Source organism: Serinus canaria, chromosome 2, assembly GCF_022539315.1.
Source record: "Serinus canaria isolate serCan28SL12 chromosome 2, serCan2020, whole genome shotgun sequence".
Taxonomy (NCBI): domain Eukaryota; kingdom Metazoa; phylum Chordata; class Aves; order Passeriformes; family Fringillidae; genus Serinus; species Serinus canaria.
Genome location: NC_066315.1, coordinates 62,098,802 through 62,114,820, shown reverse-complemented (window position 1 = coordinate 62,114,820; position 16,019 = coordinate 62,098,802). Strand labels below are relative to the sequence as shown.

The window sequence follows — 16,019 nt, the reverse complement described above, 5'->3', positions numbered from 1 at the left end:
TCCTCTGCTGAAATATGCTGGTGACATCCACATTACAAATCATATTATTTAATGCCAGGAATCAGGCCAGCACAGATTCACTTACACAAGTGAACAGAGGGAATCTCTTTACTGACCTGCACTAATGCTATCTTCACTTAATTGGCTCAAAATATTACCTCACTTCAACCTGTACCTTCCCACATGTGCAAGACAAAGCTGACTATGCAGAGCCTGATATATGTGCTTACTGAGTCTTCCAAAACTGTTTCAGAGGTCATCAGCCAAAACCTAAGCATGGTCAACACGTACTAGAATTTGCACAAAGAAGATATGCTTTCAAACTAAGCAATTCACCATAGAAGCTCCAAAAGCAGTTTTTATAACTGTATAATAAGCACAGATGCTGCAGAAAAATTTTAAAAACCCCAAAACATAAAAAGCAGGACATAACACCACACAAATAATTAACATTTTTTTTCAAAAACACTTCCAAATCAGATTTCCAAATCAGTTTTCTCATAAAAATACTACACAATTAATAAAAGTGCACTGCTTTAATTATTTCCATTGTGCCTACACTGGTTCATTGGCTTCTACAATAATAACTAATTTGAACGTGTTTTGGTAAATTAGGTGGGCATAGATGCTGTTGTGATTTAAGTTATAAATTACCTATATAAACAGAATGTAGTATTCAACAACAAAGTCAAATTCATGCTGAAAGACTAATATAATTATCTTAGAATCCTCATATTTCCTGTGTCAAGCAAATATTGTTTTCATGGGATATGTTATATGCAGTGAAACTGCAAATTAATGAGATACCACTACTATATTTGTAACTAACATAAGGACAAATCCAGTGATTCCACATGAAATAAATATTCCTGAAGAATTAGAGATGATCTTTGCAATGGCCAGAGACCATAATCACTCAAGAGCCAAAATATCTGGAAAGACATTGGTTTACCTCTTCTGAGACTCCTACTGCTTGTGTACATAGCTGTTATTTATAAACTTGTCCCTGGTTTAGATTTACCTCGAAGTTTGTAACAGCCAGCTGAGACAGGCCATCAACATATGGACCCAACACCTTGTGCTCTCGGACCTTGAGGGACTGCCGACTCCTATGGAATAAAGCACACCTCATGCACAATCTACTAATTAACATGGATAGCCAACAATTACCCCAATATGAAATAAGTACCTTTTATACAGCAGAAGTCAATTTATGTCTTTTTTCATTGTAACAGGAAAAAGAAAGTATTCCAGAATTTGTAACTCAATAAAGAATCAAACCAATCTAACCAGTTTTGATCTATATACATAAATTATTTTTAATGCATCTTTCCACCCCAGTATTTGTGGCTGGAACAAAACCTGAAATGCCTCAATTGGCAGAAAGAATGCTGAGCAAAAAAAAAGGAGACTAAAAACCCTCCCTGCAGCAATTTGCTAAAGCTTCCATTTCTTCTCACATTTTCTATACTTTATTGACACATACTGAGGAAGCCTGAAATCTATCTTGTTAACTAACTTGCACACAACACCTTCAACAATTATGTTCAAGAATTGAAATATAAACTACATACATCAATGCTCAGTTGAAAAAATCCTGTCAAAATACTTCCTCTATACACATCTCCAAGCCAGAGTGCCTAACTACTATTTCTGTGGGGACAAAATAGAAGAAAGAATTCCTAAGTAAATTCTAAGGTGTCACCTTTCCATGTTCAAAAAAGTTCAATATCTAAACCATAAGGACCAAGCTGTAAATAAGCCTCAAATTTCTCCTAGCTGATGAAAATTCCTACGCAAATACTGCCGGGATCATCTGGCAAAAATACCCCAGAATTTACTCATATGTGGTCTTGCTTTCTGGTGGTAAAGTACTTCATACAGTATTTGCTTGCATCAGTAGGATGGTATCCTAATGTTTAAATTAATCACACCAGTGATTAATTTAACACACATGAATTTTCTCTTCTTTCTCGTTTGATATCTAATCCTCTCAAAAGAAGTCATATAAACATACATTCTGAAAAAACCTTCTCAGGGACTTCCAAAACTAACTCCTATTTTAAGAGTTTAAAGAAAAATACAGAAGGTTGTGGGGGAAAGTGAAGCTACTCACCCTTTTGGGTCAAGCAGATCTCTGACTTTCTCATTGTAGATTTCCATATAGGACACTTCAACTTTAAAAGTATGAGATTCATTTTCTTCTACAGAGATTCTCTGAAATAAAGCACAACAGAGCCGTGGGATCAGACCCAGCTGCTCTGCATTGCCCATCATGGAAAAGGATTTTCCTGAACCTAAAAGAAAAAAAGGAGAAGAAAATGCTTTAGAATAAAATTTCTTAATTACTCCTTCATTTAAGCACATTTTAATTCTCTTTTCGTTGCTCCAGGAGCATGTATCAGAACAACATGACATGCTATTCCAGACAGCTTATTCTTTGGACAAGGTAGAGGTAAACAAAAAGAGAAATTGTACTGAAGGTTTCTTTCAGTAGGGACATTACTTGGGGCCCCTTGAAACACATTTAAACACTAGAAACTGAATGAATCTCCAGTAGGAGACTACTCACTACTCCTTTCAGACTTTGAAAGAGGCCCCAACAGATAGCAACAAGGATCATACTGACAGGGCTGCATTTAGGAATTCACTTATCACTGCTTGTACTACACATATATGAAATATCATGGTATTTCAAAATACAATTTTAAAATGTTATCTACCTTAATATTTATGTTTTGCTGTTCTCACTTCCCATGTGCAAAAGTTTTCTCCCCCTTTAGGGCACTCACCTGTCTGTCCATAGGCAAAAATACAAGCATTATATCCCTGAAAGGCCTTTTCCAGAATTCCTTCTCCAAGGCACTTGAACACCACTTCTTGACCTAGAAAATAATTTGGTTTTTTTAAATTGTATAACATGCTGAAATAGACCAAAAACAAGAGTAAAAAAGGTTTGCACATTATTTTTAATGATTAAGAGCACTGATGGAAACACATTATTCATGTACAAGTGAGTGATAAGATCAAAACTTTTGCTACCCATGTTTAAATATATTGCTGATTATCTTGTAAAGTGAGCAGTTTTTCAAAAGGTTTCAGAGAAGCTCAATGCTTAGAAAATAACACAGATGTCTAAGCGTTTTATTATTTCTGTGTAGTTTCTGCAATTAATATGCATTTTTTAATCACAGAGTCCTGTAACAAAAATAGTCAAAACAAAAAAAGTCCTGTAACAAAATTTCAATGAAACCCATTGGTGAACCAGGACATTAGGGGCACACAGGAACAAGTAGTTGTTCTCTTGGGAACTTGCCTCAAGTTTCACCATAAGCCATTATGATTCCCCCTGTAGCAAGGTGATGTTGGAACAAGATAAAAGCATTCCAATGACATTCAGGAAGAAAATGTGTATTAGGAGGCTGTGAGACTTCAATAGAGCCATTTGAGGACATATTCTGCCAAATCCATAATTTGAAACATCAGCTGCAGAATTTGATAGTTTGAAAACTGCCTCCCTGAGCCAAGCAGATTTTAGATGCACTTCAATCTTTCAGATGTGGAAGATGAAAATAGTCATATTGTTTGGTTGGCTTTTTTTAATAGGAAAGCCCAGAATTTGTACGCCACAAAGAGGGTTAATGTGGTGCTTTGAGTTCTGATCAGACAATTACACCAGCTGTGTGTACACCCAAAACAGGGAGAGCTGAGCTAAGGACAGTATTTGTTGACCTTCAGGTGTATGGTTTTAAACTTATAGACACTGCCTGGTGACTTTCTGAATCTCTGTGATCAGCTGCCTCTCTCATCTTGGTATGGGAGTTTCAGCAACTATCAGTTGGGAGAAATTATTTCTTACTGTGGATGCAGTAGTAACTTCTGTACTCTCAAAATGGCATATACTAGCATAACTCTTGCTACATAATTGCTTATAAGAACATCTACATTTCATAGCCCAGAGAATTCCTGTAGAACCACCTCTGGAATGACTGCAGAACATTTAGAAGCATATAAATAGGACAAGAAAGTACATCACTTTCATTTTCCTTTCCTTATAACATAATTTCTCCTATAAAGAAAAAATGAGTGGAGCAATGCACTCATGAAATGGTCTTTGTGTCTTTTTCTAGCTGAATTTCTAAAATTCCAAAGTGTCATTGGACTTGCATTACCACAGTTCAAAAATGCTGAATATAGGAACTAAAATCAGAGGAAAATCCCCTGTATTCTGGAGTGACTCCATTTTCTTCACCCTGCACATTCAGTGCTAGTTGACTCCTTCAACTAGGATTCATTTGGTCATTTTATAATATCTATGCTGAGAGAGCACTGTTCAACAGCCTGGAAACAGAGAATGTTCGACTACTGATGAATGAAATATTGCAGCAAAAGATTTTAATAAGAATATAGAATAAACAAAAATTTACTTTCTAACCATCTCCTGAGGGAGCCACTAATTATCTTGCTGAGCAAGAACAGAATATCAAGCAAAGACTAAAGCTGAATATAAATATTAAAAGAAAATTGAGTATATATACATTACACATTGATTGTGAGTGAAAGACAAAACCATTTGTCAGAAGGGGAAAAAACTTTTATCACCCACTTCTGACAAGCAATAAACCAGTAACCTCCTCCATGTTTCCTAAGGAAAAACAAAAGCAGATACCAAAGTGTTTTAAAACTGTGCATGGTCATAATGACCATAGGATGACATACAGATTCCTGTACTGATAAATATTAGGGAAGGAATCCACTTGAAATCTCACCGGCAAAGCTGGGTTTATTTTTCAGCAGATACTTAATTTTCAAACTGTCATCACAAACAGAAAATCAATGAGACACTGATATATAACTCTAAAATGGTTTTTTTATTACATATTTGAAGAGCTCAGCAATACCAACACAGACAAATGGGTCACTAAAAAGTGTTGTTTATAGTAACCAGTCAAATGATCATGGGATAAAATAAGATTTGGTCTAACGTGCACTCAAAGAAAAGAGCACAAAATGCTGAACTTCAAATATGGATATTTTATTAACTTGCAAATGCAGGGCACTGAGAGTAGCAGTATATCATCTATGATATTTTGCTAATTTTTATTAAGAAACCACACTCCTTCTCCCTTGAATTTTATTAGTGGATCTGCAAACTGCTTACAAACCCTGTATCATACAAAATTATGTCCATATGCATTTACAGTCAAAAGAAATAATATAGATCCAGTGTCAACACTTCTGCATTTCTGTTTTGCTAAGCAAGTCAATACTGCCTGCAATTCATACTTTTTCTTATTTACATGACTTTTCTTCCACAGATGCCTAGCATTTAAAGAGGTAAGCAGGGGTTTTGACTTAGGACCTAATTTTCAGCAAATGGGAGAAATAAAAAAAAAAAAGAAAAGGAATACCTAACAGGAGGATTTCCCCTACACTAACCCTTACAATCTTTAAGAAGGGAATTCCCAATCTTCCAGCTGGCTAAGACAATCTAGCATTTTAGAAGCAGCTAAAGGCCATAGACATCCATCCCCTCTCCCAGCTTTTGCTGAGAGCAGGGGCAAGCTCGAGACAGCATGCCCAAGGCTGCCAGGGAGCCCAGGGTAAGCTAATGAGCTGCCAACTCTCACACACCAGGAACTCCCCTCTGCCCATCCTTTCAAGGAAAGGGAAGCAAAGTCTGGTGAATTTTTCCTGCAGACCAGGAACTGCTTCAATGTTAAGTCAAAACTACAAATAGTCAAGACACTTATGTCTGCTTAAAATTCACAAGTCATTGTCTCTCGTGAGGGCAGACTGGTAGAGTTCTTTAAGCCAATTGCCTGGTTTGCTTCCTTTTACAAAGGAAAGTGCTGCAGTCAGCATACATATTTCCTATAAAATTACAGTTTAGCTCCAAGTCAGGTGTATGGCCTTTCAGGAGCTTGCAGAAACACAGAGCTGAGATTTCAGGCCAACCATGATGGAGGTTAGGGAGTTTATGAAAAACACATGGGCAAGTCAATACAGCGTGGGGTCCTAGGAATGGACCTGCCTAAGTGCTGCAGTAGTTATTTATGCCATCTCTTGAATCCTTCCCAAACGGAAGGGTTTCTTTTCTTCCTTTTAAAAATGCACTTCATTGCAGACTTCAATAGGCTCTCACTGTTATCCAGGCTTGTAAAAAGAATCTTTTGTTCTCGTCTATGAGAATTTCTCAATATCCTCCTCTTCACCAAAATACTGAGCAGTTATTTTTCTCTGTGAGCTTTCCAAGGCAAGCAGGTGTGTCCTTTATCCACAAACTGACTGCTGCCCCGTTCAAGTCATGAAAAAATGGCAATAAGCTATTTTGCTCACTCTCAAAACACCTCTACTGCAGCCTATAGACAAAGCTCACCCCTCTTCCAGATCAAGGCAAACTCATTCTGTCCTACAAACAAATTCCCTTCCTCCTCAAAAAGTACTTCACTGACTTCTTTTTCACCCCTTCCCAATGTGAGATCCATATCTTCATCAAACACCTAACTATGGCTTTCAGAAAAAATAATCAGAAAAAAATGTGCAGGAGCTAGCATGTGATGATCAGCACAAACCATTCTTTGCTCGGAATGACACAGACACAAACTGTTCAGAAATGCACAGCATCAATATCCAGTGCAAAAAACAACCAAAGTCAAATAAAAAAAAAACTCCACACTGAAAGAGCATAGGCTTAGATGAGATATATGGAAAAACTTCTTTACTGTGAGGGTGACAAGGCACTGCCACAGGTGGCCCAGAGAAGCTGTGGAGGTCCCATCCCATCCCTAGAAGTGTTCCAGGACAGGTTGGATGGGGGCTCCCTCTAACACAATATATCAAGTTGCTGAAGAGCCCCCTATCTTGGGGGGCAGAGATCAGAGCACCAGTTCCACAATGGCTTGTAAAGAATTTACTTCTCTTCTGTACTCCAGACTCCCTGCTGTCTTTCTGAGAGCCAGTCCTGCAAGGACAGCTGCAAAGATGCCCTCTACAAGTTTTTCGTCACCTGAAGGTAACCTTCACTATTTCTGTTGGTGATATCACTAGATCATTTAGAATTTAAGACTGCAGTTTCCATTTCAACAGGAAAAAAAATTGCTAAAAAAGCAATTCTGCTGCCAACACCAACAATAGCCATGTTTTCAAGTGCTGGAAAGATAAGGTAGGTACTTCCTGAACAGGATTACAGAAAGAAAATTAGTACAAAAAAAATAAGCCTTATGTTCAGCCAAATGAGTTGAAGATCTCTCATAAGAGAAAGATGACTTATACCATTTTGGGGTCAGCACTACACCCCAGAGCCTGGGAATTGTTTTCAATTACCCATGCAATTAAGTTTATCCAAACAGGAATCTCGCTCTTGAGTGAACAATTTTAGTAAGTGCTGATAGTAGCATCGATTGATCAATAAAGGGAGAAATAAAGTCAGTCTGATCATGTATAATAGTTCTAAAGATCCTGTAACAAATGTGCATTGCCAGGAGTGGACAAACATTTGGTTTGTGGGCATTAAAAAAAAAAAAAACAGCAAGGAAGAGTTATCCATGTATGTTGTCTGTGGTGCAGAACACCATTCTGTGTGTTCTCATGACCCACCTGTCAATCAGCTAAATCTTTAACACAGTGTGATATACACAACTATATATCCACTCAACATAATGCAAGGTGAGCACATTCAGATTAGCCCAGAGAGCAATGACTGATAGGGTGGCCTATCAGTTAAACTTGTTAAACCTTTCACTGTATCATCTTCCACTGTGTTTCTGTGATACAGGTAAAAGGGTTTTTCAAGGAACTAAATTTGTTGCACATGCCTTTTCTATGAATTTTACTTCAGCCTAAAGCTCATACACAACTTATATTTTTAAGCAGTCTGTACTTAGCTTTAAGCTATATATGTTTCCCTTTAATTGTGCAACTTATCCCTGCTCCTGGCAGTGACATTAAATTTACACATCCACAGAGAGCTACTTTGGGCAGGGAGTGTTGAAAGCACCTAGCTTCCAGATCAGCATTCCTTCTGTAGTCCAGCATCCAAGAGATACCTGTTTAGCTCCAAAAGTCAGGTGGTCAGATGGCTTGTTTGGAATCTAAGATTGCACCAAAGACTGTTACAGCATTAACAGTCTCTGGATGTAAGACAAGATGGTTATTTGCAAGGGGCCTAGAACAATGGAAGTTTGTTCCATGAGGCAAAGAAGTTAATCAGAAATCCCAACCAAATCCAGTTACCTTTTTTTTTTTTTTTTTTTTTTTTTTTTTTTTTGTTAATACATATGCACATTGAGGCCAAGCTGTGAAAACAGACATAAGGAGCCTTAATATTAATAATATATAATTCTGAAATATTGCCATGTCAGCATTTGGTTTTGGATCTAAACCAAGAAATGCTACTGTTGTATAGGATAGCATCAGCTCATGCCCAAGCAGGTGAACAACCCAGTAACTTACACCTGAAACACTTTGGGTTTGGTTTTTAATTACTTTAGTTTCAATACTGGATCAAATTCATTATGTTCTAGAGCATAAGGCCTGGCAGTCATAAGATAGCTTCAAGACCATACAACAAACACAACAACAACAAAAACAGTGAAACCATTGTTTTATGTACACAAGTCTTTAAGCCCACATTCTTAGCATATTTCTGAAAAGAAAAAAAACCCAAAACACCACCAAAGCCTCCCACACGGCCTTCCACCAAGAGAGAAACTCCAACAAAACACCACTCCCCCCCCAACACACATTTCCCCTCAACAAAACAAGATAAAAAACCCAAAGCCAAAAACCAGTTTTGGTTTTCTTTTTTTCCCAGGCAGGAATATTGACTTGAATAGGCAAAAAAACCACCTCATAACTTACTAGCCAGTAAGAAAGTGGAAGAGATGCTAGGCACCATTTTCTAGAAACCAGTCCAACAAGAGCTTAATCTACACACAGATAATAAAACTTCATTTCTTAGATAAGACAAATCCACTTACAATTTCTGAAATACACAGGAGAGATCTAGCTTTCACTCAAATGAAAAACAAACAGATCTAAAACCCCACTGAATTCACTTGAAGATGGGCTAAACCGAGACAGAAACAAGCCCAACTGGTTAGGAGTGTTTCTTGGGTCTATCCCATCTCTGCTGGGGGTTAGTGCCATGCTGTACACAACAGGCGCAGCTCCCACCTGCACACGGAGCCAAGGTATGGGCACCTCCTTCCTTTTAAAGGAAACTGGGGTGGGCAGGCACATAGGAAGGTGCTGTGGGCTCCAATGGCTCTCCCAGCCTGAGCTACAAATACTGTTCAGTGCACCTGTTCAGTGCAAACACAGCTCTGGAAGGCTGAACAAGTGAAAAACTTTTTTACTCGAATAAGCCTCTCTTTGCTCAGGCAATTAAGAAATATAGTGCAGTCCTTAAGATCTGAGATTTCATACCACAGCCTATAGTAGTCAGAAATATATTTTTAACACATGTATATGGCAGTTCATTTATGAGATGACTGATCTTAAACTTTGAGGAAATGAACCCTACCAGCTTTAAAGATTTCTTAAGGGCCAAAAAATTTCATAATATGAATATCTAAACTGAATGCTTGGGGTTTTTCTCTTTCCATGGACCACAGCCGTGATTTCTCAGTGTTCAGAGCTTTCTCTACCAAACCAAGTCCTCTTATACAATATGAATATACTAATAGACAAATCCAGTTATGAGAAAACTGCTAGGATTATAACCTTACATAGATTAGCCAGCTTTTGGGACGAAGGAGTCACAAAGCTGATCACTCAAAACACATTAGGGATCTGAACAGTCAGACTATGAATCACTTGAAAGACCTGAGATAACCACACTGTCTGAGGAGAACATGCTTTATTCCCCCCTCTCATGCACAGAGATGCAGAGCACTGAAAACATGCACATTCATCACTAGCATCAGTCAATAATTGCTGACGCAGAAATGAAATTGTAAGTGACAGAGACAACAAAAGGCACTTCCTGGTGATTAAAAAAAAGTTGTAGCTTGAATGTAAAAACATCTCTCCTGAACAGTCTCCCAGGCACCTTAAAACTTGCATTCCTGTTCAGTTGAGGAGCTAGTACCAGATGACTCAATCCCTGTAAAAATGGTAAGTCTGCCTCTGTGAAGAAATCACTTGAGCATCACAATGCAAAATGCACCAAAAAAAAAAAAAAACCAACCAATAAAACACCAACCCCAAACCAACTTCACAAAGGTCCAAACTCCCACATGTTCTCAAATTATTTACACTGTCCACTGTATAGAAAATAGTTTACCTGCATATTTTGTGGTGTTTGATTCATCCATGGACCAGAAGCAGTGATCAAAGGCAAACACCTGTAGAAGCACAGAAAAAGACAAATTAGGAACCCTGGTTATAAGACTTTTGATTTAAAGCAGTACATATCCATGACAGGATAATTGCAGTGGGGCTCTACTATTTCTGCAGATCCTAAATCAGAACTGTAATAAGGCATAATTGGCAGAAATATTTTTGTGTAATCAAATACTTTTGTGTAATCATGAGAGAAACAGAGCTCAATACTTCTTTTCTATCTATATGATACACTATACAGATTACTCCTTACTCTATCCCCTAATACAGACTACAAAACACAGACAAAAACTAATAATTAACTCCACTCTTCTCCAGGCACCAAGAGTGACAAATGTTTCTGTTAACAGTAACAGAACAGCAACACAAGGACTCAATACACAGAATTTGGTAAGATGACTATTTAGCAGACATCAGCACAATACACACGATTTTGACCATGGGATGCACTTCTGATACTCAAAAGAGAATTACTACTCACAAGCCCTAAGGAGCAAATAAATAGTATTAGATTATCCATCTAAACAAAGAGGACAGAACTGCATCTCAGTAGAGGAAGCTCAGAAACTACAAATAGAAGATGCAGCTCTATGAGAGAAACAAGCTGTCACAGCCTGCTCTAATGAAAAGACTTAACATCACTTCGGTCAAGAGATCCAGCGAGAAACTGAATGAGATTCAATACTGTGCTCAGAGGGCTTGCAAACCTGGAAGAGTGTCCTGTAAAACCACTTAGCATGCTGGGATTTGATCCAAGTTATTTTCCTGCACATTCCAGAACATCATGACAAACATTTAACTTTTTTTTTCCACAGGTTTAGTTTGCTACAAACACACCTTAAGCTGCAGCGAATTTTCCACATTTTGCCATGATAAACTGACTGCAGACGAGTTAGCAATATAGATTCTGGTTTTGTTATTGGGGTTTTTTGGGGGGAAGCACAAGAGGTGGGGAAAATCTCAAACCACGTTTTTAATAAAACTTTGCCTGGATCAAGATTGTCTTTGCCTGGTCGCCCAACAGGATCTCCTTTGTGGGACAAACCATGCATGTCAGTGCATAGCAAGAGCCACAGGCTATGTCAGCTGAAATATGCAAATTCCCTAGAGATAAATCCTGAGGTGAGGACAAAGATGGATCATTTTTGTTTGGCTTTTGGGGATGAAGAACACCTTGAAGTCCCATTCAGAGTTACTACACAACATAATCTACAGATATGCTGCAATCTAACCCTTCCCAAAAAATCTGTTGCTGCAAATATTCCAGAAGGTAACACCAGGTTAGCACAACAAACTCATCTCCTTCCCTTTCCACCAGCTTAAAGCAAAATACATCAAATGGCCTGAGAGAAGACTTAATACTGAGACAACACAGTCTGTAAGAGTGAAGAGTTCTGGAATTCCCTTCTGAAGAAAAAACAAACAAATCCATAATAATAATCTAACAGGGAGGCCTGAGTCACTGCAGCACAAATAGAATCAGACATCATCATGAATCAGAATGATGCCTGATGTGACTGAGTCAAAAATGTCATTTGGCCACTGAACTGCAAGTAAAATGCAGCAGTTACTCCACCTTGTCTTCAGACATTCACATAAGTTGGGGGGCATTTTCAATTACCTTTTATGCATTTAGTCATCAAATCTACGCAAAAAACTATGTCATCAGAAAAAACACAAACTCTTTTCCTAACTTCTACAGTCCATCCAAGAACTACTGTTTCTCTTCTCATATTCAAATTCTATGGAAATTTCTGTCACAGGACTTGCTAACAATATCTGGTCTCTCAGATGATCAAATGGCAAGCAATGAAATTACAAAAAAACCCTTCAGAACCTACTGTAAGGATTCAAAATGGACCATTCTTCCCCCCTTAAAACTAAGTGTTATCTGCCGTGGATCACACAGACCAGCTAAAAATGTTACTTGGCTATACATGCTTATGTGTAATGACTAAATGTCAATACAGCACCACTATAGGCCAATTTAATCTATTGTCCTACACATTTTCCCCTTGGTTAACATGGAAAATGATGACAGGATCATTCAATGACTTCTAATTTAAACACTGGTCTTGCAAAGAGACTCTTCAAACTAAAATATGGGCTTGCAGCCAAGTGTTTCTTCCAGAATAGCAGATTTTATTGGGATGTTTTTAAAACGGTAAAAATTGGTCAGACTGGTTTTCAAAAGGTCAAAAAATGATTATGCAATAAGAAAAGAAAAATTCTGCCTTCAGATAAAACAAATGTAAATATAGCATTTTAGTTTGTTTCCATAATAAACATAAAGAAGCTGAGGCATGGATTTGGTCTATTTATAAATTCTCTTCTGGAAAATTGCCAAATCCTTCTAACAGAAATAACAAGATTACTTAAAAAGAAAAAAAGGTGTCAGGCAAAAAGACAGAAACTGCTGGAGCATGCACTATCTGCAAAACATGCAGAGCAGCTGCAGCTAAACTCCCCTCTCCATTAAAACAGGCAGGAGAACACTTAAACATTACTTTGATCAGTGATGACAAAACAGCAACCTTGAACACTCCCAGCAACCATACCTTAAGGATTCACCCAACCAAAACAATTTTATGGACAACTGAGACCTTTGGGAAAACAGATTGCAAACAGAGGAATTAACAGAGTAAAAAGAAGGCACACAGGAGCAAGACACATGGTCCAAATCAGCAAGGCTCTTCAACATGTACATCAGGAAGGCATTTTATGGGAAATGTCTGTAGGACAGCATTCTACCAAAAGAGTAACCCTTGTACAGAAAAGATGATGCAAAAGATAACTATTTTACATTTTTCTGATGCCCAGTGCAGGAATGGCAGGACAAGCAATTCCAAATTGAGCATGGAAGCGTACTTGGGGTCAAGACACAGAATATATGCCATGAAGAAACAACTAAATATTCTAATAATCATCTAATATGCTCCCTTCTTTCTCCTCTCTTCACTGATTATTCTCCCTTAAAATAGAAGTGGTGAGTATCACTGTTTTTCCTGATAGAAGTGTACAGAATAATTATTTTTCTCTTAATAACATTTTCTCCCCAGAATCCATTTTCCTGAAAAGGGTATTAACCCACCTGTAAATACAACTATCAAAGCCATGAAAAGTTCTGTTAATGGTTAAGTCTCAGACTCAATACCCAATATTCAAACTGGGCATTATCAGGCATTGAAAAAGCATTTTTAGCAAAAATCTTTACCAACTTGTACCAGAAGTCTATCTACCAACTATGTCAAAACTATTAAAATGTATTTGAACAATGATATCTATGCCACAAACAGAACTTTTTATACTTCAAGCACCCTATATGAAGTAATTTTTAACTACATTTTGGAAGGTGTTTAAAAGTATTCTTTATTTTCATTAATAGTGTTCTGGGCTTTTAAACAATAGAGGGAATTAACAAACAAGCCTTTAAAATTTTCTTATTTTCTGCAAGATTCTGTGTCTTATACTTCATCCTAGGATCTAAAAGAGAAAGCTAGGTAAAAGGAGGCTGCCAGAAACCTGCCACCCTAGGGTAGTAGGTTACAAAGCAAAGACTTTGAATGAAGGGATGAACTGGGTACATTCAGCACAACCACATAGAAATGCAAATTTATGGGAAAGAGCTAGCTGGGAAGTGCTGGATCCTGGTACTACTGTATCCAGAAATATTGAAAGTGTGCACATTAGCCTAAATAAACTAAGTTATGTAGGTCATTTCTAGATTATAGAGAACTATACTTGGAGTCTTCGCAACTCTTAGAAATAAAATACTTGTTCTGGTAACCACAACATTTAAGAAAAACAAAAGATATGGGGCTTTGGTTGCTTCAGCAAACACCTGCAGCAGTTTAACAGAGCTGATGATTATTTTGCTAAAGAGACAACTAGAAGTTATGGCTTCTTCAACAAGGCAAACTCAGATGCAGGTCTATGCATCCATCACGTGTCAGTGAAAAATCTAGAGTTTTTTCTCAAATTCACCTGTACCTTTACAATGAAATTGCAGATTTTAATTAGATTTTAAACTAGAGAAACCACTGTGGCTGCTGCTGCAGTTACATATCACAGAATCTAAAAAGAGAGCCAAATAGGTGCTCACATTTTAAAAAGCCAAAACAACATTCTGCACAATGTGTTTTCATTAAGGTTCCTATTCAATGGCTTGTAGAAATAATAATTTTAAGGGTTTATGCATATAAGTATACTTATGGAAACTAGTTACAGGTAATGAGCAGCATACCCAATATTAACTGCCTGCCAGTTTAAGCCAAATTACATAATTAGTTTCAAAAGAAGTTTAATTTCACATTCATCATTCTTATGAAATCTAATCCTCAGTATAGGCTAGGCAGAGTCTGGGGCTTCCAGCATTTAGCAATGCATTACCCAGATTGAACATAATCCCTAACACATTGTCTGTGCAGCTATAAAATGTTCCCAAATGTATGACCAATGTTTAATGGCCATTTCTACCTGACCAAGAGATGGCCAATTAATCACATTTTGCTTTCATTGAGAAAGAGTCAGTCTGACAGGTTGGGTGCTAGTTGGCTCCTAAAAAGGAAAGGAAGGGAGAACTGAAGAAGGGAAGTTTTCATTTCATTTCAGGGCAGCTGGTCCTACAGCCCTCTTACAACTGCTGATGGAGACAAGTAATACAGGAGATACACAAGGAAATGGCAGACAGAGTCTACACCAGTCAACTTAATGTCCATGGAAGCAATTAAAGAACTGAAAATAAAAGTTGGTCACTATGACAAACACAAGACCTGTGACAGGGCTGAAGAAGTGTGGAGACAAAATCCGAAGGGACCCTGGGACACAGCTCACAGATCTCAGCTCAGAACAACTGTTTTACCTTTGTCACAAATTTACACTTAAATGGAAGTTTTGCAGAAATAGCAAAATATAAAGCAAAATAGTATCCCAACATCCTTATATAAATTTTTCTGTCACAGCTTCTGAGCTACCAAGTGAATTTGGGAAAACAATTCATCCATGGCTAATGATAAAGTAGCCCATTAAAGGTAAATAGACTTCCATTATTTACAAAATTTTATTTAAAAAATTTTTGATTTTAAAATCAACTATGTGCAGTACCCCAAAAACTGTATAAATCAAGAAATCTCATACCACCTCTTTACAAACTAAGCAATGCCAGTTTTCCCCAGATGGTACTAACCTTCTGTCTCAATCTGGTAAATATTTCACATAACATCCTAAATTCCAGCACTATAGCTTAAGGATAGTAATGACCATCCAACTATACCTAACAATAATGTGACATTTACGCACAAGCTTGCAGCTGTTCTGGTTTTGTCAAGGAAACACAAGGCCATACATAAGCTTTTACATAATGTCCAGAATAACTTTATCTGCCTATAATGGAACATAAATCATGCACTACAGAAAATGAAGGGTCTTGTCAAAAATAATGGTTTCTGGTGGAATTATAGCATCAGAAGGAAGGAGAGTTCCTTATAAAAACAAAGTTTAACAATGATCAAACTCTCTAACTCTCTTTTATTACACATATCAACTGATAAAAGAATTTTATTAGATGTCTCAACAGGTACATATCACTTGTTCTCCTGCCCTTCCCCTGCACTACAAACAACGCAATCTTTTCTATGTGAATTCTGGTGCACTTTGGCAACTTTTACACTAAT

At 37.4% G+C, this 16,019-nt stretch overlaps 1 protein-coding gene across 3 annotated transcripts in view; it reads right to left on the bottom strand.

Moving 5' to 3' along the window:
- The window catches only part of KIF13A (kinesin family member 13A), a 104,247-nt gene that overhangs the window by 47,784 nt on the left and 40,444 nt on the right, over window positions 1–16,019 (bottom strand). For all 3 annotated transcript variants that reach the window (XM_030236023.2, XM_030236033.2, XM_030236038.2), the window contains exons 4-7: window positions 10,289–10,349; window positions 2,793–2,885; window positions 2,117–2,297; window positions 1,022–1,109 (exon numbers count right to left, since the gene is read on the bottom strand). In XM_030236023.2, the coding sequence (XP_030091883.2) occupies window positions 1,022–1,109; window positions 2,117–2,297; window positions 2,793–2,885; window positions 10,289–10,349 (423 nt within the window). The remainder of the gene's footprint in view (window positions 1–1,021; window positions 1,110–2,116; window positions 2,298–2,792; window positions 2,886–10,288; window positions 10,350–16,019) is intronic.